The sequence below is a fragment of the Chamaea fasciata genome, unplaced genomic scaffold (genome assembly GCF_029207755.1).
Source record: "Chamaea fasciata isolate MVZ Bird 193981 ecotype frontalis unplaced genomic scaffold, bChaFas1.0.hap1 SCAF_1, whole genome shotgun sequence".
Lineage (NCBI taxonomy): Eukaryota > Metazoa > Chordata > Aves > Passeriformes > Sylviidae > Chamaea > Chamaea fasciata.
The window spans coordinates 101852407-101876541 of NW_027094086.1; the positions used below are offsets into that span (position 1 = coordinate 101852407).

At 39.1% G+C, this 24135-nt stretch overlaps 1 protein-coding gene across 7 annotated transcripts in view; it reads right to left on the bottom strand.

Moving 5' to 3' along the window:
- Positions 1-24135, bottom strand: part of TPK1 (thiamin pyrophosphokinase 1) — a 303572-nt gene that overhangs the window by 101779 nt on the left and 177658 nt on the right. For 5 of the 7 annotated variants that reach the window (XR_010719337.1, XM_066175456.1, XM_066175673.1 and 2 more), the window contains 2 exons: positions 18844-18939; positions 1567-1713 (listed from right to left, as the gene is read on the bottom strand). Coding sequence is in view for 6 of the 7 variants with exons in the window: in XM_066175456.1 (XP_066031553.1) it covers positions 1567-1713; positions 18844-18939 (243 nt within the window). In the remaining variant the exon portion in view is untranslated. Of the gene's footprint in view, positions 1-1566; positions 1714-9040; positions 9241-15735; positions 15819-18843; positions 18940-24135 lie in introns of those variants that run through there. The other 2 variants (XM_066175845.1, XM_066175938.1) reach the window with 2 other exon arrangements.

Genomic DNA, 24135 nt, shown 5'->3' on the forward strand with positions numbered 1-24135 from the left:
GAAAAGCAGTTTTGTTTCAAAGTTACCACTAGGACTTGAAATGGCCTGCCCCTATATCTGCCCCTTATTTCTGCGTGCTAGAAATATACAGATCCCTGAAGTTTCTCGTGGAACTCTGCCCATCTACTAAAAAAATATTAAATGCTTTTTGTATGGCATTATTAAAAATAGAACAAAGAAGTTTCCAGCAAACAAAACAATTAGCAACCTCCCATTTCTATCTAAAATGCACAGATCATGATTTTTTTTTCAAGTTTTAAAGGGTTTAATTATTCATGGAAGACTCATGAAAGCATCCTTAGGCATGGTATTTTAAAGCCGCTTATGGAAAAGATGAATGAAAACAATGAGAAATCTTTCCAGTCTTCGCAAGAGTTTTGCAGGTTAAACTGGAAATTGTCCAGTTTATTTCAGCTCTTCAACATGTTTTTAAAAATACCCTAAAGGAAATTTACAGTGGTCAGTGAAGTACTGCACTCACAGATAATCACAAGCAAGTTACTGCTCACTTTTAGATTTTAACCACAGTTATCCTGTGTTTCTCTTTCCCCTTCACTCTGCTGCCTCCATCTATTTAGCTGTGCAATTAATGATCAGAGTAATTCTTCATCATACTGGCAAAAGAGCTCCTGTGCCCACTACCTTTCCTGCAGACACAGTGCTTCAAATTGTTAATAGAGCACCTGTCCCTGTGGCTTTGAATCTATAATCTCATAGAACTTCATTAATGCTTTTCTCAAATTACCATGAAGCACATCTGGTGCAAGATTGTGTCAAATTTATCTGTGAATGTTACTTATTTTAGTAGAATAAGATTTCCAAGAGAAATTGGGAGAGTTAGGTAAGATTTTAGAAACCTTGCCAAGGGGAAAACATATTTTCCAAAAAATAAATGAATCACTGTTAGAGAACAGTATTTGATATTTAGATTCACCTTTAATTTAAATCTCAGAAGCAGAAGATCAGCAAGATATTTTGTGTGTGTTGTTTTGTGAATCAATAAACGCAATAAAAGATCGAAAAACCACAGAAATAACACATCTTAAATAAATTCCCTTGTTGATGCTAGACGGATTCCTGCCATAATGAACTGCACCATTTGGAGTGCATAAGAGCTCTGCCTGATGTGTACGTCAGGAACTCCCTCATAACATCCTCTTACATCTTTTCTTTGTTCCTCTTTTTGAAGACATCTGTATTGCTACTCAGCATGCAAAAGGGGTGTGAGCTAAATTTAGACTGGAATCTAATTTAAAAGGTTAATTTTATTTTTATTCCCATTTATAATCAATATTCTACATTTACCTGATTCAGTTTTCATACTTTCTGGTTTTCTTGTTTTTCCTCATTTAAGCAAATCTATCGTGAACAAATTAAACATAATCTTTTCCAAAGGAGGGATTTAGAGCCCATAATTTGCTGTCCACTTGCCTGCAATGTATTTTACATTTCAGCTCTGAACCTGCAGAACACAACTGATAAAGTGAGCATTTAATGGTGAAAGACCTGAGGTTTCAGGTTGGGTGGAAGGTCAGTTTTAATACAAAGTAACTTTTCACAACTTACAGGTTGAAGCAGGTAAATCAGCGAGCACTCCTGGATAACTATCACTGGAGAAGGAGTGATATTTGTTGCGTGAAAAAGTGTTTCCACTGATGCCATTATTTGGTCAAAGCGTCCTCCAAGTCCACCCAAAGTCACAATCACATCGATCTAAAAGACAGAACAAAAAGACTCACCAAGAGAACTTTCAGGACTGATTTTTGGACCCCGAAAATCCACAATAAAATCAGTTTGATGAAAAAAAAGAAGAAAAGAACCCTACTGACTACAGAAAGCAAATGTCAAATACAGTTATTTACTCCCATTACTGATAAATACCATTATGTGATTGTTAAGCTGAGTATTAAAGCACCATAAATCCATGGCCAACATGTGACACTTTTTAAAAGGCCATAACCATTCTCCCTAGAATACAGGCCAGTCTTTGTAGGTATTTACCTGTCTGTCCAGAATATATAGATTCTAGGATATATCACTCCACATGTAAGCTCCTTGGGTAAGTGTGGTATATCCGAACCATAGAATCTCCAGTTCTTTACATTATTTCATTATTATACTCAGAGCTCACAGAGCAAATAAAGGAAATATCAGGTTAGGTCAATATGTGTCATTCTCATTCCTGTCACACAGCATTTCAATGTACAAGCAATACCACTCAAAGGCTGGCCCTGCTCAAGATAAAAATACTACCAAATAGGAAGTTCTGCCCCAAGCAACCAGAACATCACCTCCCAGCTGTCAGGGACAGACAGCCAGAGGAGCAAACTCCAGTCCCACTCACACAGAAAACACCATCTGACTGCTTGCAATATGTCAGAGTTAGACTGCTCCTGCTCAATTCTCTCACACAGGTGTTCCAGACTCTGAACCCTTTATTTCCTATTAGCAGAAAGGGAGTATTCAAAAAGCTTGGTTAAGAGCTTTTGGGTCCTTAAATAAAAGGTCACTGAGTGCAAAGTATTATTATTACTTCCATTATGCACCTCAGTTATGTTCAGTAATTGTATTTTAAAAAGCTAACACTAAGTCATATCTAGGGCCCTAAGACATTGCAGCTCTGGAGTCTTTAGAAGCTGCTTTGACAATGGCCATCTGGTTAAGTTTTCAACTTTACAGAGCTTAAGTCTATGGTTTCTGTGATTACATGAAATTTTACTCAACCCAAGAGCCACATAATGGTGCTCTGTTTATATGGAATGATGCATCAGCCTCTATTTTTATTACCAGGTCTAGAGCTTTATGACTCTGTTGAATATTGTTTTGCATGAAAATTAAGGTCTTGGAGAGATATACCGTCTTTCTCATGACCACCTGGAAAATTCTTCAGAGGCCAGAGTGGATCAATATAACACATTGCAGTAGCAGCAAACACTGAAACAAAAAACCCTATTCTTGCACTGCTGACAGCATGTATTTTCTGTGCAGATTACATATCACAGAGACCAAATGTACAACCAAGAGAATATGGATGGTAAGAAAACCTACCTTAAACAGAAGACAAAACAGCAAAGGGTAAAAAGCATGTGATCCCAGCTAAGCCATAATACCATAATATATTTTCCCTTTTATTGATTCCACTTTAGAAACAAACTGCTTTTGTTTGACTGGTGATGACTGTGGGTTAAAAGGGTGGATCAATTCTCTGAAAATAATATTACCAATAAGACCCACCAACATCCATCAGTTCTGTACCAGACAACCAGCACTAAAATGCTCCCCTCCTTCCCCAAGAGAGGCCATGGCAAAAATCAGCTATACTAACCTGCAACCACAGTGAACTTAAGGTGATTCTTATCACCTTAAGGTTCTGGCATATTGACAAAGGATCAGGATCCACATGTATGTTGTTTTTCCTCTAAGCAATGGGACTGAAGCTCTAATATTAGCCTAGATTAATCTTCAAGAAACCAAGCAACTACTGTATAGTTTCTTGGTCTATATATATCTAACCATACATGAATTGTTTGTTTTCGCTTTGATGATTGGCACCAATATGAAAGGAAAGAATGAAGGAAATACAGAGTTCCTTGGACTTGGAACTGAAATGATGCAATAACATTCTAAAGGTGTCTTCTTTCCCTCGTTAAATCCTCCTTTGTTATTATCACATGTGTTTCCCATGACGTACAGTACCCAGCTCAAGTGATGAAGTGCATAGAACTGCAGAGTTCTGTGGTAGAGACTGCCAGAGCGCTGCAAGTTGAAGAAAAACGTACCCCCCCCCCCCCCCCCCTTCTTATATTTTCAAGTAATACGGAATCCTGCTGGATGCCCTACGCCTTATTCAGTTGTAACAGTGCACTCTTGTGGATTGGTTACCAAAAAAGGAAGAAAATAAAACCAATATAGGATGGAGTAGACATGTTGAAAGGGCATCCATAAACTAGAGGTATGGGGTTGAGGTGCGTTGGGAGAAAGATAACAAAGATATCTGAAAAGGGAATGTATCTATTATTTAGGGTTTGCATGGATTGTGAAAATGAAAAACACAAGTATGTGACAGGTATGCAAACAAACCCAGCTGGGGTATGAGGGGAACAGACAGAGAGAAAAGCTAAAATTCTGCACTTCTATGACAGCTTATGGTACCACCTTTCACTGGATAATCTTGGCAGAAGTGACAGCCATCCAGACACTGTAGACTTTTAGAGCCTTTATTTGAAGGTCTAAGTATTCACACTTTGTTTATTAAGAAAACCAAAAAACAGAGAGGCTAAGTGAACCTTTTAATCCTAAAGCTATCACCTCTGTTAAAAACAAACAAAAATACAACATAAAAATCAGAAACTATCAAAAGAATCAGTTTCTTCCCTGCAATCACTGCTTCTGTCACTCTGCCAAGAACTTAAGAAAATAGACGTGCCATGAAAGCATGTACACAACTTTTTGTCATTCCAGAACCTAAGACAAAGTGAATACCCAAGGACTGGTAGAATTTAGATATTTCCACGCTACAGAGAGGAAAGGCCATTTGTTTCTGCACTATGATTTCCTGCATACCACAGGCCACAGAATTAATCCTGTTACTGCTAATGAGCCCAGCAGGCAACATTTGACTAACACATTGTACTTCCATTGAAAGTCCATGCTTCACTTAAATGTCCCATCACCAGGCCCCTTACACAATTTGTTTTCACACTGTGTCATTAATTTCCTGAAAAAAAGGACATGAAATTACAAATAACTACAGAGAGCAGCTTTGATCATTGCAGGCATATTCTCTTGAAATATCTATAACCTGAATTAAATGTACAGTATCTTTAAAGGCTATCAAGCCTTAACTTAGAAACAGTTGAAGATCTAAGGGTAGGATTCAGTCATCTTTGAAAGATACACCCATACATTAGTATGTCTTGAGAAAGTTTTAGAAGTCACTATCAAAGAGTAGGGCAGTTAAAAGGAGAAGGAAAGCATACAGCAAGACTTTGTGCTGGCAATTCAGGGATATAATTTTTCCTTCTCCTGCAAACTGTAACTTAGAGGGTGCAGTAACCAAGGGGAGCTCAGGTTCCTGCTTCCACTCTCACAGAGACTGTTGAAATGGACAACCTGCTGTAAACTCTTTGCAGGCTTGCTAAACACTGAAAGCTGGACCAGCTGACATTCCTCTTTCTAGTATAAATGGGTTAAATACAAAGAAGATTTTCACTTCACGACTGAGGAACATGCATTAAAAGACACAGGAAGCTGGGAACTGCCTGGAGTGAGTGAAAAGAGTGCAATACCTAGCTTAGCAATGCCAGCATCACCATGACATGTGAGAATGAAGTCCAACGCTCAAATTGACAGCAAATGATGCCCACTCTTTCCAAAACCATGCTCATTATCTCTGATAAGAAAACCTCTCCCCAGGAAGAGGACAGACAACTCAAAGGACTTTCTTTCCCATGAGTTCACTTTTAGACAGACAACTTGCGAACAAACATGCCTAAGTCTCAGGGACGTGGGTAGATTAAAGGAAACAAATTCACTGACCACAACCAGCAGAACTGAATGAACTGCAAAGATCTCCCCTAAAGGAAAAGAGGAAGGCAAGAGTAGTCATGACTAAACCTCCCCCTCCTCTGAGATCATGGACACCATCCATTGCTAATACCCAAGATATAAGTATACCAATTACAGGTTAGATATCTGATTGTAACATAGCAGGTTTTTAGCACCTTCTCACTTCACTGAAATCCTTTCATCTTCCACAGACTTTATTAATTTTCTAGAATTCCTAAGATTATTTCTTTAATTTAATTTTTAAAGGAATATGACATAGACAACAAAATTATTGTAGTAATATGCATAGTATGTTGGAAGTTTATTGTAAGCTGAAATATATATATATATAAATGAAAGTATATATACTTTCTCATGTTGAAAAACGAGCAATTAAGTAGTAGTGTGAATGGTACATTTATTATTGCTTTATTGGTTTGTCACTTTATCAATTTTGGCCAGTTTACAAGAAAAGCATTTTCTTCTTCATAAGGCAATTTGTCAGCTCAGGATGGGGTTCAAATTATTTTCTGGTCTTTGCATGAGCTTCAGTACCAAAGACTCTAAAACTCACCAAGCACTTCCCTTGGTAACAAATGCATCAGAGTACATTTTAACTCATTTGCCCATTGCTGTGTCAGAGCTCTAGTGCTGGCCAGTTAAGTAATTTTTTTATATCATCCTCAAAACTGTGATGTAAATTTAATGGGCTACTAAAATCCCACAATCCAATGTTAAATTTGTAGCAAGATATTGTCCACTTGAGTTGATTATACTGGCTCCCCAGCTCAGTGTTTTACATAAAAGGTATGACATTCATTTTTGTAGAAATGAGATGCTGAACCACACAGCAGCATCTGAACTTTGCTTAAGTAGAATCCTATTTACTTTAGCTAGAATTTTCTTGTTGCTTCAGCCATCTGACTCTTCTTGGGAACAAGAGCTCTCAGTCAAAGGCTGCCATCCTGTCTCTGTACCTGAGATGATAACCTCCAATCAGCTTTGTCCACACCTCACTGACTCCACTAATCTATGTGTTATATTGTTCCAGCTCCCTCACAAAGCATTTCTTGCTTTTTATCTTCACTTTCTTACAGTTTCACCCAAGTGCTTTCTCTATTGGTAATGCTTTTTATTTCAAATAAGAGGTTAATTCTCTCTGGTAATGACAGTAAGTATGCAAACAGATTGCATTTGTCTGCTCAAAGCAGAAAACATGGATGATGGTAAGATGGAAATGAGAAAGATAATCTCAAAATCCAGAAACAGACTTGAGTTGCTGGAAACATTTTAAGCTTGGTTTTACTATTGACTTTGTTTACATCTCTGGTTGAATAACTATTTTATCTCAAAAAAAGAAGCTTTGGCTTTGCCCTCTCTTGCAGGTAAATGGAATGTCTGAGAGTGCATATAACATAATCTAGCATTAGTTGTGGAACATAAACTTCATAACCATTGACTTAATTCTTTATTACTTAAAGAAACCTGATCGACAAAATCCTTGTGAACTGCTGGATCCCAAGCAGTCTGAATTTGACTTCCCACTTTTGTGCTGAATATTTGTGCAAGAGCTTGGTCAAAAAATGCTCACTGTGCCTGAAGTAGAGAGGGGACACCAACAACTCCTGCTCTGCTACGGCTGGTCATCTGCAGCAAAGCTCTATAACTCTGTGTGCGAGATCAGGGTCACTGGAATTTCTTACCACCTAAGATTTTCTGCGTGAAGGGTTTGTCTGTACTCCTGAGTGTTACCCTGTCATTCTGAGTAGGTAAAAGCACTATATTTCTTCAAGCAATCTGTTTATTGATGCTTTGGAGGAAAACATGTGCTGACTTTGATCCAGACACATTTATTTTGTGAATGAAAAAGGATTCCAGGACTATCAATCACTTGTCTTCTGAAAAATCATAAAATCTTCTCATTTTTTAAAACAATATGAAAAACCATTCACAAGTTAACCTTTCTCTTTCTATAACTGAACTACTGAACTACACTGTGGTATCACCATTATGGAAGTGTGAAATCAATAACTAAACTGTCATATCCCTGAGAAAGGAAGGCCTGGATTTGTATTAGAAGCAATAGAAAATAACCTTGAAAGATTATACTAAAATAGTTTAGCAAATATCTTCAGTGATCTAATAGTCACTTGCACCCAGCACCAAAAGCTGTGTTTGGCACATGCTGTGGTTTTAATCGTTCTGAATACTGCCTCCATGAGTTAAAATAAGAAAATACCAACTAACTACAAACTCTCATCAATGAACAATTCAAGGAAGGAAGTAGAATCTTCTTCAAGAGAATCTGTTCATTGTGAGTTTTGTATGCCACATTTCTCTTAACTCTGGCTGTCAGTCTTTACTGTGGTAGCCTTCCTCCCTCTCCCTCCAGTACATTTCCGTGTTGTCACGAGATCAGCAGGGCAACACAAGTACAACCAACTGCTTCTCATCCAGCAGGGCTCCCAGCCCCTGTGCTGATGCCTCACCCCATGCAGATCCCACACCCCTCAACAAGAGCCACCCTGCAGCCTGTGCTGGAGGTTAACCCAGTCCTGCAGTGCCAGCAGGTGGGAAGGACACTTCACAGGGAAGACGCTCTTTGTTGCAAAGAGTCTCTCTTCAAAGCCTCTCTTCTTCCCCCAGTGGATACAGATCATGGTCCAAACCAGGGAGCCTTGCTCTGGATTGTGGCTCCTCCTGCAGCCTGCTTGGCAGTCTTGTACAGGAAGGTCCCCAGCTACTTAGGACCTGATGGATCAGACAATGCAAGTTCTGCCTGCTGGCCCACAAACATGATATATATCCTGTATCAGTGAGAGCATGTGTACCTTTGCACATCTCCATGAGCCCTGACAACTTCCCTTTGATTTCCTTTATAGTTCTGTGGTGGGTTAATCTCAGCAGGCTGCCAGGCATTCACCCAGCCTCTCTCACTCCCTTCTCCTCAACAGGACAGGGGGAGAAAATGAGACGAGAAAGCTCATGGGTCAGGACAAGGACAGGGAGATTGTTAATTATCAATTACCATCACAGGCAAAACAGACTTGACTTGGGGAAAATTAATTTAATTTATTGCCAATTAAAAATCAAGTTAGAGAGCAAAAAAATTACAAAACTAAACCCAGCTTTTCATCACTCATCTTTTTTACAGGCCCAACTTCATTCCTCACTCCTCAATCTCACCATTCCCCTGAGTGGCAGAGGGAAACAGGGGACTGTGGTCAATTCATACCAGTTCCTCTCTGCTCCTCTTTCCTTATCATGTTCTGCTACAATTTGGGGTTCTCTCCACAGAATCCAGCCCTACAGGAACAAACTCCTCTGCTGTGGATCCCCCACATATTGGCCCCTGCCAGGAGCCTGCTCCTGTGTGGGCTTGTCTTCACAGCTTGCAGCTTCCTTCAGGGTACACCCATCTGCTCTGGCACAGGGCCCTCCACCACCTGCAGTATGGATATTTGGTCCAGCACGGTGTTCCACTGGCAGATACCTGCTCCAGCATGGGCTCCTCTGCGTAGGCTGCAGCTCCCTCTAGAGAGATCCACCTGCTCTGCCCAGGGTTCTCCAGGGGAATCTGGAGGCTGGAGCCCCTTCTTCTGCTCTTCCCTTGGGGCTGACACAGCTGTTAGTCCCCCTTTTCCCCTCCTCCCTCCCTGCCTGGGCTGAGGAGCTCAGCTGTGCCTCTCCTCATGGACACCTGGGCACCCCACCAGCACCTGGGCACACAGACCCAAGAGCTCATTACTGTGCCTGTTTCTCTAGAAGGTTGAGATGAAGAGAAGATGCATATATTTCCTTTCCCACCAGAACTTCATGTGGTTCTGTTTCAACTGCACAGATGCTGGTCCAGGACTCTTGGAAAGCCCACAAAGGAAGCTAAACAAACCAGTGATATTGTGAGGCAACAGGGTAGAATTTCTGTAGCCAAGGGTGTCCATATGAAGCACTGCCACCTGCCCACAGGCACCCACATCCCTATGAACAGGGAACACTGACTTCAACACTATTGAGAGTTGAGACCTTTTCCTGTGACTTCCTAGACCAGGTGTGTCTTTTCTTTAAAACTAGCTTTCTGCCCGGTTTTGTTTTCAATTTTGTCATATTAAGTTTAGGTGTCAGATTTTAAGGAAAGGATCATGGATTTTTAAGAGGAAATTTTCCATACAAAATACAGAAACTTAAAGAATCTCAATTTCCATTATATGTATATATACACACACACTTTTGTTTTTGTTTTATCTGAGCTAAGAGTAACAACTGAGGCACTTTCCCATTGTAACATTTAGCAGTGAAGTCTGTATAAAAGACATCACAAGTAAAGCAGAGCTTTGGAGGACTTTCACTCTCCTGCAGCAGCATCACAGAGGACAAAACTGCCTGAGGCACTTGTGCACAGCTAGGGTGAGGCGTTAGCTCTGCTATTTAAAATGTTTAAACTCGGTTCATACAGGTCTGAAGATCTCCCAATAGGTCCCAACAGAACAGTAATATTTTCAGCTGGTCTGAACATTAATCTTCATGATGAACAAGGGGATAATAATCTGTCCTATTATACTCCAGGGACAGATATAAGACCTGAAACTAAAGATGGAAAATTCTTCCTATGTCTCTCAGGCCTTATTCTGTGAATGGTTCCTCTTTTGAGTGATTTCACTGAATACCTGGGCAGTACACAATAACTTTTTTTTTCTAAGGGAGTGCAGACTTGCAGAAAGAAGTCTTGAATTTATACATTTGTTTCAAAGAAGCTGGATGTATTTTCATACTGAAGGAAGTATATTATGATCTGGATGTCAATTTTCCTTTTCAGCATAGGTTCAGTATTTATAGCAGGTATGTTAAACACAGCCTGAGTAATTACAGAATGTATTTTATTTTTCCACACTGTCCTCTAGACCGTATAAATTTAGCCACACACTTCAAAAGAAATGAAGCATGATTTCTTAAACTGAAGGCACTTGTGAAGCTGTAAACATTTTATGGTCACATTTAATTTGCAGAAAATATTGAGCTTTAATTGTTCAGTACTTAGTCCAGTTGTTTTAAAGGGAAACACAATGGGTTCTTTAGGCAAGCTGAAGAAACCATCCCCTGTCGGTGGCAAAGTAAAACGTAGGAGATTTAATAAGGAATAGCATGAGCATCAGAAATAGCAAAGCCTGTGAGGACCTTTCAGTACCTACTTTTGTTGAGCTTATGCTACTGCCTTTTTTTAAACTGTGGGAATACTGTAGGGACCTGTCATATGTTACCAGGCTGCCTCATTTTCTCAGTATTTGTTTAGAGTTAAATTACTCTCCTCTGCCCTTTCTTGAACAGCATTGATTTCAGCAAAGAGGTGCAGAGCTGAATGTCAGGAAAAGCCAAAGAATTGCAAAAGATAATGAGGCCTCAGGACTACAGGCTAAAACATTTCTGTGTAGCACCAATCACACGCTTTTACTTCCAATGGTCCTAATACCTTCCTCTCCCCTCTGCCCCAATACTCCTTTCTAGGTAAGGAAAAAAAAAAAAAAGGAAGACCCATTACCACTTCAAAAGCTTTTACCAATATTGCAATTCCACTGTTTCTTTTGGCTATTCAAAGGCCATACAATATCACAAAAAAAGGAATATGTCATGGCAAAAAACCCCAAAACAATCCAAAACCAGAAAGGAAGTATTCTTATATACACTACTTAAGTTAAATAAGTTTCTTTGAATAGGATAAAAAAAGAAGCCACAGGAGAAGTTAATTGATTGACTGATTCACTCTCTGCTTTAAGGACCAGATCACTGCAGCTCATGGAGTTATCAAAGTGGGCTCCCTAAAGGCAGTGCTTCTTACACTCATGAATGTAGAAAACGGCTAGAAATTTTTATTAAACTATCTCTACAATAGCCAAAAAACCTGTCATTCTTGACAGGCATCTCAATTTAGTACGAAGAAACCATATTTGAGATATAAAAAATGCTCTATAATAATCTGTAGTTAAAATTTATCATACTAGCTCAAATTTCTTAATATGCTTAACAATAAGCTTACATTCCATTAACTAAACAGAATCTAATAAAAACAGTTGTAACTTTTGGGAGATTTCATAACGTCACAGTATTCATGTGTCAAGCAAAAAAACCCCAAAAAACAAAAAAACAAACAAATCCAAGTTATTAATGAAAATCTCAGGCAACAAACTGAGCTCTCAGTCCTTGAACTACAAAAAAAAATAATTCTTGGTGTCAAAAGATATGGCTGTTCAAGATCTACTACAATATCCACATCCAAGTCTGTGTCAATGCAAGTATGACAGTCTTTTGAGGATAATGGTATGTCCTTGTAGCCCGACCACTTTCTCAGCATGGGGGCAGTTACATCAGCAATAGCTACTCTCAGGGAAGCTGTGCTCCTGCAAAGCAGAAGGGGCTGAAAGGGGGAGGAGAATCACATCTCCTATGGGAAAGTTACAGAGAGAAATTGGTGGTTGCAAAGGGAACAGTACATCGCCTGTAGTAACCGCATGCTTTCTGTTCCAAATATATTTAGCCTTTTATTAAGCTGAGAGAACAGTTGCTGGCTTCCTTATTAGCTTCTGCAGTCCTGTTAATGAGCATATCCTTGATCTCTCAAATCCCTTGAACTGTCTAAATAAATAGTATTTCTCCCTTTGTTCTTCCTCTCACCAAAGCTTGATATGGGATTCAATTTTTTTAAACAAACAGAAATCAATGTGTTCTCCAGAATCCCTGCCCTGTTTGTGTCCTTAAAAAAAAAAAAAATAAAAATTACCATCATAGGTCCAATATAAGTCCTGGTAGAGCATACAAGGATTATGTAAGAAATTTTCTTGGTATGCGATGCACTGTGTTCTTGCAGACACCCATATTGCATAAAATTATTTGAAGGCAAAGATACCAGTGTGTCTTGATGCTCACAGCTGTAGTGGAACAGGAAGACACCTTACATGATATTAGGGCTTCTCTTCAGGAACTGGCAAGTTCTGATAGCCTGTATTGTAAGAAATACATTTTGCCATACCTTTACAATGGGAAGCATTAAAATAATTCAGTACTAGGAAAGATGGATTAGATACTGCATTCCTTGAAGGTAGATGTGGACCTTAAGAGTTAAAATAGTCTTCAAGGATATCTGAACACCCTACAGGAGGGATTTACTCCTGTGGAAAAGTATTATGAAATTCTACTTTTTAGAAGTGGGAATTAACAGGAAACACTTTAGATCCATTTGTTTCTTTTGGACAGGAAAGGTTTATGAAGATTACTATTAATAACTCATGAAAAAATCTTTTGATGCAGCACTTGACAGAATAAGAACCTTTTCATTAAACATATTTAACTTCCCCTAAAATATATCTCATTTGCATTTTTATTCTCCTTCTGTGAAGCATTAAGAAGGAAAACTCAGTAATGCTACCAAAAACTGAACAGGTTTATTCTCAGCCCTTCCTTCTATATAGGATTTGGCCATAAATCCACAAGCTTCAGTGTCCTTATGGTCCTTATGGTCCTTTAGGACCAGTGGTGAGGCATTGGAACTGGTTCCAGGGAGAAGTTATGGATGCCCCATCCTTGGAAGCATTCCAGGCCAGGCTGAATGGGGCTCTGAGCAGTCTGGTCTAGCTGAAGGTGCCCCTGCCTGTGCCTGCGGGTTGGAACTAAATGATCCTTAAGGTCCCTTCTAACCCAAACCATTTACAGAGCTTCACATTTCAGCTCCATGTCAACTTTGGGATTTTTTCCAGTCTGCCTCTCTCCCCCACTGTGGTATTTAGTAACTTTCCTGTTCTCAAATCCTGGTAACAGACTATCCTCATTCCTAGGCTTTGCTTTAAAAGCCATTCTCACTACTAATCTGGATACCCAGAAGTCTTCAGAAACAAAAACAAGCAGTGCTCCATCCTGAAATTACCAACTACCAACAGCAAAATTATGATTTAGCCAGGAAATTAAACCAATCTATTTACTGCTAAAAAAAGTATAGCAGTACTTTTAATAATAAACCTCAACTGATAGACAAAACCAAAACTAAGCCAAACAGAGCTCAGTATTTGCAATAATTATACCCTTTCTCTGTGGGACTCCATCTTTATGTAAAAAAATTACTCTCTTTTAAAGTATTTTCTGATTTTTGTTTTAGTGTACTTTGGTTTTCCTTCAGGGCCTTTTTTTCTCATATAAAGACAAACCAGAGAGGGCTTAATAAGTGGTTTGAACACTGCCCAGCTGAAGGTGATACATGAGCAACACTGTCTTCTCTTTGGCACTTTATAAACATAGGACTTCACTAACTTGTTTAGCCTTGCTCAGCATAAAAGAAAGTGGACTGATTTGACTTTTACAAGTACAAAGGGAAGAACGCTTGCATTCACTTGAAAGAGTTAATACCCTAGACTGCTGACTGATTGAACCTCTCAAGTGTAATTTTAAAATGGAAATGTTAGTAGAGTATCCCTTTATTGCCAAGGGTTTTTAGTTGGTTTGGATATTTTCCCTTTTTCATATTGACACTGGTGCTTTTATCAATTTAAACACACTAACATTAAACCACTAAAAGGCATGTAGGTTTCAATAAAACTCATTTTTTATATCTTCAGCCCATATAACCAAATGAGCTGCTTTAACTTTTTTTTAAGCAGAAAAGATAATAAAGCTAAATTAAAAGTCCCAGAGCTTAGTTTTAAGACTAAATGGTATTTTAGATGAAACAGTTAAGGAAAGCACAGTTTGTAACTCTGAGATAAAGATAATGGCTTAAATCTATCTTTATATTATGAGTATTCTTCTTGGAGCTGCAAAATTGATAAACACACTTCCTGTTCTCACTGGCATGAGCTGCTACAAGCTGAGTGAGACCAGAGATGCTGTTATTGAGAGAGAATTTGATGAATAGTGGGAATTGGAGGATCATTCCCAACTATCCCGCTAGCATCCTGGTAGACTGTGGACAAATTGCTTCTGTACTTCTGCTTTCCAATCTGCAAATCAAAGATAATAGCATACACTTCTAATAGAAGATCTGTTGATCCCTAAATAAGAGATATTGTAAGTTTGCTTATCATTTTGCCTGTTCAGTTGGTTTCTTGAAATAGCTTATGTTAAGACGAGAGAAAATTAAGAACAGAAAGTAGTATCAGACAGAAATAAGTTTATTTGAAGGTCTTGTAATGAAGAAAGGAAAGTACTCACATAACTACAGAATTAATAAAATAGTGATTAAAGCAGTAAAGCAAAATGTGCACACCTAATAGACCATAAACAATGTGAAAGACACACACTGCAGCAATAAAGACAGAGTTATTAAGACATTTAAAAAGCACCAATTAGGGCTAGGAAGGAACACAGCCAGAAAAGGTGTGCATTCATAACATACTTGCATGTGCATGTGTGCGCATGCATATTCACAGTCATGCAGAAAGAGAAATATCTAACAGCCTTTAGGGTGGAAAGAAACTTCAGGAGTCAGATTTTCTTGGTGGTACTTCATTGCTTCATTCATCCAATAGAATGCAATTCACAAATGAATTAGGACTGTGGAGAGGGAAGATTAAGACTGATTCTAGCTTGCACATATAAAGGGTACTACTTTTTCTAAAATTCACTGCAGTACGTAATTATAAATACATATAATTAGGTGACTTAGATGTCACAAAATGACCACAACACTGCTTTCTGCATGACTTGGCTACGCAACCAAAATATGCAATGTAAATCAGAAATTAATTACCCTGAGGATTCAGAAACTATTCTAAGAGTGTTTATTTGAGAAATAAGGAAAAAGAAGTAATGATTTTGGCTAATTATTCCAGAAGACAGAATTACGGCTCTTTATATTGAACAAGAAGTTAAAGAACTATCGAGGTGTTTTTTTCTCCCAGATTTGTACCTCAGATGACCATCAACTCTAGCTGCATATTTCTGTGCGGTAAAGACATTTCTAAGGCTCTTCTCAAACTACCAGTAAAAATCTAAGCTAACTTTTTTTGCATCCTTCTTTACAAGTAGGGGCACTGAATGTCTACCTTTACCTACATTCTCACTCAGCTGACCTCCAAGAAAGCTGCTTGACATGGTTATTATTTGTTCAAAAGCTATTTGGATGAGCAGGAAGAAAGCAAAGGAGGAGGATAAAGGCACAGAGACATGGAAAGTAAATTACACAAACTTAATCCATTTGGAACAAAATATTACCTTCATATGTTCAAGTGAGCTCAAAAACCTCCATGACATAGAATTTCCATAGAGGTGACTGATAAATCAGAGCAGAAACTTTATCCAATCAGTATAGCAGATAAATGCTAACTTATTCTCTGACCAATGGAGGGACACCTGTTTTAAATACCTCAGCCACTCACACTTGGATTTCATCCAGACAAACTACCTCATGGGATTGTGGATCCACAGTATACATTGAATGCAATTAACTTCCCAGCTTAACATATTGCTACCCAGAAATAGCAGCAAACACAGCATGACTGTGGCATCAATTTTTTAAAGATACTGGAGAGATACTTTCTTTGTTTCGTAACTTCAACTATAAATCATGGGAAAACAAACTTGTAGTGTCTCTTTTGTCTTATTCCTTTTTGACAAGTGCTTTAGATAGAGTGGGGAAAAATCAAAACTGGAGAGAAATATATTTTTTCTGGCACCAGAAAGACATATTCCACCTAGCTAATACTCTCAGTTAAAAGGAAAGCTTTTATGATATTTTACAGAAGAAAAAGAACTCTACTTTGTGACATGTAAGTTTGTCCTTGAGGTGAAAAAACACAAATGCAGATGAAGAACCCTTTCTTTATCCACTTCGAATTTTCAGACCCTGGGCCTCCTTTTTCTTCTCAGCTGTGTGTACCTCTCAGGTGACCACAGAATTTTATGGCAGCTTTCTTTGCTGAAAAAAATTTGCATTCTCCTCAAAGACTTTAGGTCTATGGCTGGAACAGTCTGTCGTCTTACTCCTTGACATTTTCTATGGCAGAATGTTACCCATGAAGAAACCTAAATTAAGTGCAAATTTAGGTATTTAAAGAGGCTAGAGTTTCAGAAGAGCCAAGAGGTTGCATCCATAAACTGAGGGCAGTGTATTTTGCAAGCACTCAGAATCTCTGTGTCATACATCAGGCACTAAGCTACTCTCTGCATTGCCAGGACATTCTGAAGAACCACCAAACCTCCTACTAAAGAATTATAGCCAATGCTTCTGAACAAAGGGAAAATTAGAAACTGAACTAATTATTTATAGAGTTGTGATACAGTTTTGTCTTACATTTGCTTAAGTTTCATATTTTAGCTCCCTAAGTGGAGTCAATGACTTCTTCAAATTCCTTAGTCAGAGAATACAGAAGATCAAAAGCAGAAATGCATTATACTTTATCCAGTGTGCATGAATAAGATAGCATCTTATTATGTTTTATGGAACAAGCGCAGCAAACAAGAAGTAGCTAGTGTTTAATGAATATGGTGCTTAGTTTTAGAAAATGTATCTATGTTACTTCTTGCACCTCTGAAAAACTCAGATTTTATTTATAGCACACCTTTAACATGTAGCAGCATACAATTACAACTGAACTGAAATCTTAGGTTTAGTGTATTGGCATGAACACTACACAATTACTGCAATTACACTCAGGCTTGTACTTTACAAAATATCCTCAAAGATTACAATGTGGTATCCTTAAGCCAACTGAACATGGCTTTACTGTGAGAGTGATCACAGAAGTCCAACTTTTGCAAATAGACTAACTGTTTAAACACACCTGCTGTAGCTGTCATGTTCCCATTGCTCTTATTTTAACCACACATTGACTACTCATCACAAAACCTCTTGTAATAGCTTAAAAGAAATTCCCTCTCTAGCAATAACTGGGATTGGATAATGAACTGAATCCAGGAAACATTTAAGTTCTTCATTGTAAGGGCATTTCTATTAAGAGGAAAGCACCTTACCTGACAAATTCAAAACAAGTCCTAGGCATAGGTGGCTCATCTATTCCAATGGCACTCATTATTACCATTCCTAGATGGAAAGACACCCCTCTGAGCTCTTGTGATGATAAATTATAAGGGGACAGAAAAGAAACTGTTTTATAAAGAGTTTCCTGGCACACAGACAGAGAGTAAGAGAAGTGCATGGTGAAACCATCTCATCTCTGTCTATACTGATGAGGAAAAATAACCTGGATGAACAACAGTGTTGTATTGAGATGCAATTGCAGATGGGCACTGTGTGATAGCACTCCAAACTGTCCCATGGACATTTACTGTGTTTAGAAGAACAAGAAGTTTTAAAACACCTTAAGCAAAAATTGATGATTTTTTTATCAGCCTGGAGTGAGGAGGGAAGAAGGAGAGAAGGATATTGGCATTTCAATCGCTTGCTGCTTTGTTGGAGTATGGTGATCTGGAAATCAGGCAACTTTTTTATCCTACTACAACGAAAATGGGAAAAGAGGTTCACATGTCTCTTTCCATGTTGTGTTATTGTTTTAATTTTCTTTCTCTTGTTTTCACTGTGGGTAAAGGAGGCAGCAGCTGCTCCCTCTCTTCACTCATAAATGAAGAGCAGAAGAGAGAGGTCAGCTCTTATGAATGAGTGTTCAATGGGGAGGAAAGGGCAGCAACCCCAAGAGCTCATTTGTCGCCAACACATCACATTTGAAATTCCCAAGGAGTTTTAACTGTGCATCTCAGAGACAAAACAAGCAGGCCTCTGATATCAAACTGTGGAAGAGGAGGAGGAATGTTGCCTCCTTTGACTTCCTAATGAAAAGAGCTGGACAACTCCACATGGCTTCTTTAAAGTTCAGTACACTGGTTGCTCTGCAAAGTCTGCCTTTGATTCCAGGGGAACATTTTGCAGAAGGAAGTATTGCTTACCATTTGTAGTGTTGGTAGGATAAGATTTCCCCTCTCCATTTCACCTTTGAAAGGGGAGAGAAAGGGGATGAACATCAAGGCTTAGTTTGTCAAGACTTGAAAATATATTTACATGCCGAAGTGGGACTCCTGCTTTGAACACCAGCCACAGCCGCCTTCTGCATTTTGGGTAGTTCATAAATAGAAATCAAGAAAAGCTGCCTTTTAAGAAAGTTAACACTTGTTCATCGATGCACTTTGTAATTCCTTTTAGCAGAAGTATCAATGCTTACAAGGTGTGCAGTAAATTATGGCAAAACTGCAGAATATCAAGGCTACTGAAAATAGTTTCATTTCAGTGCAAACTTGAAAGATAAACCTAAATACAATGAGAAAAAGAGAATTAGTAAGATACTGAGAAAAAAGATGTGTTTTTTTTACCTGCAGGCCCTTCTTCTCTACCTTTTTCTGGAGTATTTGAAGGCACTTGGTGAAATCTGTGAGGTCCTGATCCATGGTCTCAATTAACTCACATCCCTAGTGAAGGAGCAACAAAACAGAGAGAGAGAAAAAAAAAAGTCAGTAAGTTTGAAAACAAATGACATCCTCGATGAAATGAACTCCAGACAACCACTCAGAGTCTCTGCTTGGAGATGCAGAATTAAGTAAAAGACCCTTACAAAGTCCAAAGACAGTAGGTCCCAGCTGAACTAGTTACTATAAGCCAGCAGTTTGATAGGTCCAGGAGTATATATTCAAAATCCATTGAGTACATCTGTGAGTTTGGATAAGCATGTTTTACAATGCTCTGCTGAATGGACAAGTTCTGGTATAGTGAGCCCTGGGTGATCAGTAACTTTCAGGAAAATGACTGTCCTCTCTGGAACTGCACCTCCTATGTCTCTGCTGCATACATTCAAACCTGTATAAATGTGAGCATACAAAAGTGTTCAAGCATCCCAGAAACAGTGCAGTTGTACTGCAGTTAATTTGCAGTGATTAAAAAACATTTTCCTTGCACTGGGCTGTTATTGTGGTGGTGGGTTTTGTTAAGCTGTTTTGGAGTTATGTATCCCAATGGTTCATCCCTGCCCCCCCCCCCCCCCCCCCCCCCCCCCAATAAATCAGGTACCGTCCAAAGGTATCTCCTCCCCTGTCTCTCTGTCCATCTCTCCTGACCCTGCCCTTGCCCTGGAAGCTTCAGTCAGCTGTCCATCTCCCTCCTGACCCTGCCCTATGTTATAGAAAATTACCTGTCAGTCCAGCCCGGGGCCAATAACCTTTCTGTCCCACGCCCTCTACCCCCGGTTTAAAAGTGGGTGCATGGGCTTTGTTCGATCTCTTTTCCATCCCTCCCTCTTGGGTAATAAAGATCTCTGAGAAATCATATGGAAAAGAGCCTTCTCTAATCCTGGCTCCAAAACCCAGACACTGCAATACCTATTGCCATTGAAGAACAGCCTTGTTCTGCACTGCTACCCGAGTCTGCGGGCAGAATCAGGAACAGCCCCTGGCACTGCCGGGAATCAGAGCTAGCTGGGGATCTACCAGCCAGTGTCATATTATGGCTGAGAACATGTTAGGGAAGAGCAGGAGTTCAGATTTCTTAACTGAGAGCTAAAGCAATTTCTAAGCCTCTGATAAAAAGCTGAGTAAGGAAAAGTGAAGTGTATCTACCACATAAAGTCACTGTTCAAAGAGGTTTAAAGAATAGAAAATACCCAATACAGCATTGTGAATTAAAATAAGAATCGTACACATTGGATTTACAAGTTCTCTCTCCTACCACTTCAAGGTCCCCTAAAAAGCCTCCTAGCTTTGTCTTACTTGACAGATTTTATGTTTCTGCTATACACAATAAAAACTGATAAGAGAAAAGCATTCAGAATACAGAATCTTTGTATGTGTTCCTCTGTGTATAAAATACATTACTCTGTTACATCAGAAAAAAACCTCGAACAACAAAGCCAACATAAAAATGTTAAAGTTGCCTTTTTACCTCGGTGGTAAAAATAAAGGTACAGAAGACAAAATTTCCCAGATTAGTGAAGGCATGGAGTTTAGTGAATTGCATGCAACAACATAACAGGCCTCCAATAGGAAGACATTCACTACCACTGAAATGCTTCCCCAAACAGCCAGAATGCATATAAAATCAAATAAAGTCATCAGGCAGTAGGGGACTTGGATAAAGTAGAAGAGAAAAGTGAGAAGATAATAACAGGTTTTCTATTACACTTCTCTCCTCAAAAACTTCTGAAAGAAAACTGGTCAAAAGTAGCAGCCTTTCTGAGACCTGATATTGCTCTAAATATTTTTTCAAGTAGTAATAATAGGCTTGCCAAGATGAAGCATCGTGTAGCTGCAACAGCACATGTAATCAGACCTCCATTGTAGAAGTGATGCTGCTTCCCCTGCAAAGCGGTGAGGGAAAAGGTAGCTGGATTCTTCACTCAGTGCTAAGCACAAAACTCCTTCAAAGAGTTGCCATATCTCCACTCTTCCCTAAAAAAAGGCCAAAACATAAAATCAGCAGGAGGAGAAGTGACACAGGCCATCTGGAGCCTGTAATGAACATGTGAGTTTGGCAACACCAGCTGGAGACACCCAGGGAGCCCAGGAAAGGCATAGGGTTGCTCAGTCCCACTCAGGAAAGCTCAGTCAGATCTGAAAACTACTGAAGGGAACTTGTTTATCAAAGCCACTCTAAATGAAAAGGTGTCTCGTTCACCAAGGATGGGGGGCTCTCAGACAGTCTTGATATCAGAACTGATAGTGGGAAGAGAGACCAAGCTGTGAGAAACCGTGAACAGACAGGACCTCAGTATTTCTCAGACAGCCTCTGAGCAGCTTGAGAACATGACAGATGAAGACTAAATCAGTGGCAGGGACAGCTACTGCTGAGTATGGGAGAAGACACAACCTCAGTTGCCAGCTCTTAAATTAGCAGTAGAGAAGTCAAGCCTTTTATCTTTTGCCAGGGCCATTCCTTGGCTTCACAGCACTGGCAGAAGTAAGCGGTTTATTGACACCAAATTATGAATGAAAACTTTAACCCTCACTCTCCCTCAGCATTTCAAAATACTCCTTCCTGGAGTCATTAACAACCCTGATCTTGAACAGGCAGGTTTGTCAGCAGAAGGCTGCAATTCTCCTTTCCACACAGGGAATATCAAGGTGTCAGGGTTTTTTTTTTTTTTTGGGTTTTTTTTTTTTTGTTTTGTTGTTTTTGTTTTTTTTTTTTTTTTTTTTAATGATGGTCTACAACAGCTTAAATTATGACTCATTATTTCATGCTACTACTAGAAACATTTTTCTTGAGTTTAATTCTTACCTAGCTTCTCAGGATGTTCTTTGACAAAAAATAATTATTCTAGAGGAACTGCGAGGTACTACCAAGGCAAGATAAGGTTAACATGGTGATTGGAGGGCACTGAAGGTCATTCAGCTCCAGAAGAAAGCTGTGATGCACCATGCATGAACAACCTATGTTCAGCCCTGCTACTGTCTTCTGTGCATATTCACAATAAGAGGCCTCAAACACATACCCCTGGAATGCAATGTAAATATGTGAATGGGGTGTTAAATGCACAGTTCATTAAAGGCAGGTTACTGTACCTGTGAGTACAGTAGTAGGGTACTGGGGCTTATAAGTGCCTGGAACTGTTTACTCACTGCCCTAACCTTTAATACTTTACACAAGTACTGCTGTAGATCATCATATCAAAAAATGCTGGTAGAGTGCTACCATTAAAGCCACCACTTTCTTCAAATTAAACTGTGATTTCTCGTTCTCTTTCCACATAAAACATACAACCAATTGTAGAACTGGCAGAGATTTTAGTACTTCTCCTTTTGCCACAATGTCAAAGAGACTGGCATGGTCAGACTGAACTGGGGGAGGGGACAAGCAGCAGAACTGGAATCTTCCTGCATCCTCTTTACAGTCTTGCTGAAATTAATGTCTGTGCAGATCATGTTTGCTGATGGTATAAGATCCTCCGATAAATCTGCTCCTTCTGACATATCAAGTCCAATATTTTATGCCACAGAATTGGATGACAATTGTAATGCAGTTCCTTTCAACCTTCACCACATTATTCTGGAATGACAAAAATCTTCAAGACAGAGCTATCCAATGCAGTCAGAGTTTAATGAAAGGACAGTATAACAATGGCAAGGTAGGCAATAACACTTGTAGTTTTATAAATACCTGCTCAACTTAATAACATTAACCTTTGGTAAGAAAGTTAAAAAGCCAAAGAAATTTAACATTAGGAAAGGTTAGAAAAATCAATAGCACGCAGCAGGAAAGAAAACAATAGATTGCATCTGATGACAATATAGCTTTGGTGAATGATAGGATGAGGTACAGAGTATAAGGCTTTCACTGTTCTGTCTTATTATAGCTATGGGAGGCACTTTGCTAAAGAAGGAGGAGTGTGTCAGACACATAATAGGATTATTGAACCCTATATTTCAGACAGACACTGAATTCAGACAGGCACTGAAATGTCAATCTGAACATCTTGGCATTTCTCCATTTTTAGAAATGTTAACACATCACAGGACATTATGTGTTTGCAGAAAGCAGTGTGTAGTTGCCAAATCTCCCTTGTTCTTCTTAATCTTTTATTAAGAGAATGTAATGGTTTTTTTCTGTAATCTTTCTGAGTATGAGAACATAATTTGAACAGAATACATAAAATATACTAATGTGTACCCTATCTCCCAGGTCTTCCTATGACAAACCATTTGAGACTATCTTTTGAAGCCTATATTTGGCTGTGCTCAGTGGGTGCACCGGTGACATTCAGTTCAGTCCTTTAACAATTCCGGAGCACAGAGGCTCAGTTTTGAGCTATCAATCTCAAACAGATATGCTTATGTATAGTGTTAATGGCACACATCCTCAAGCAAAAAGAGGAGAAAGGAGACAGCCTGTAGAGCCTCTCAAAATCACAGCACTGACAGAAAAATTTTAAGAAACCTATATAAATTGTTATCTCCAAACATTCTCCTTCCCCTACACTTCACTCGCACAAACAGTAATGTACCCACTTAATCCTAATATTTCAATGACCAGCTGAGTAAGAGCTATAGATTCTCAGAACTATTTCATTTGTAAGAGACTTTTCAAAGTCATCTCGTCCAATCTCTTGCTAAGAGTACAACAGATTTGCTCGGGTTTCTCAAGGCCCTTTCCAGTCCAGGTTTAGCTGGAAAGGGAGTCATATCTCCCAGGATGGAGATGCCACTTCCCTGGGCAAACCACTTCCAGTGCTTGACCACTCTTGTGAAATTTTCTTTCCTAGTGCCAAACAGGGATCTTTTGTATTGCCAGTTGTGGTTGTTGCTTCTTTTCCTTTCTCAACTTAAGGAAGAATCTCTTTCTGTTTTCTCTCTGCCCTCCCATTAGGAAGTTTAAGAGTAGTATGATCACTGCTCACCTTTAATTCTGGAGGTTTGAACAAGACAGTTCATAGCCATTTCTCATGTCATATGTTCTAGACTTCCCTAAATATATATTTCCCTCACTTGTACTATATTGTCATGCAGTATTTCCACCTCAGAGAGCCAGAGAGCCTGAAGAGGTCATTTAAAAGTAAGGAGGCAGAGGGTTCCCTCAAATATCTCTCTTCCTTTTAAAGTAAATTTCTGGCCACAGGGAATTTCATTTTGCCCATCTGGTATCCTCTTCCTCTTTAGCTCACTCAGAGAGTAACTCCAACC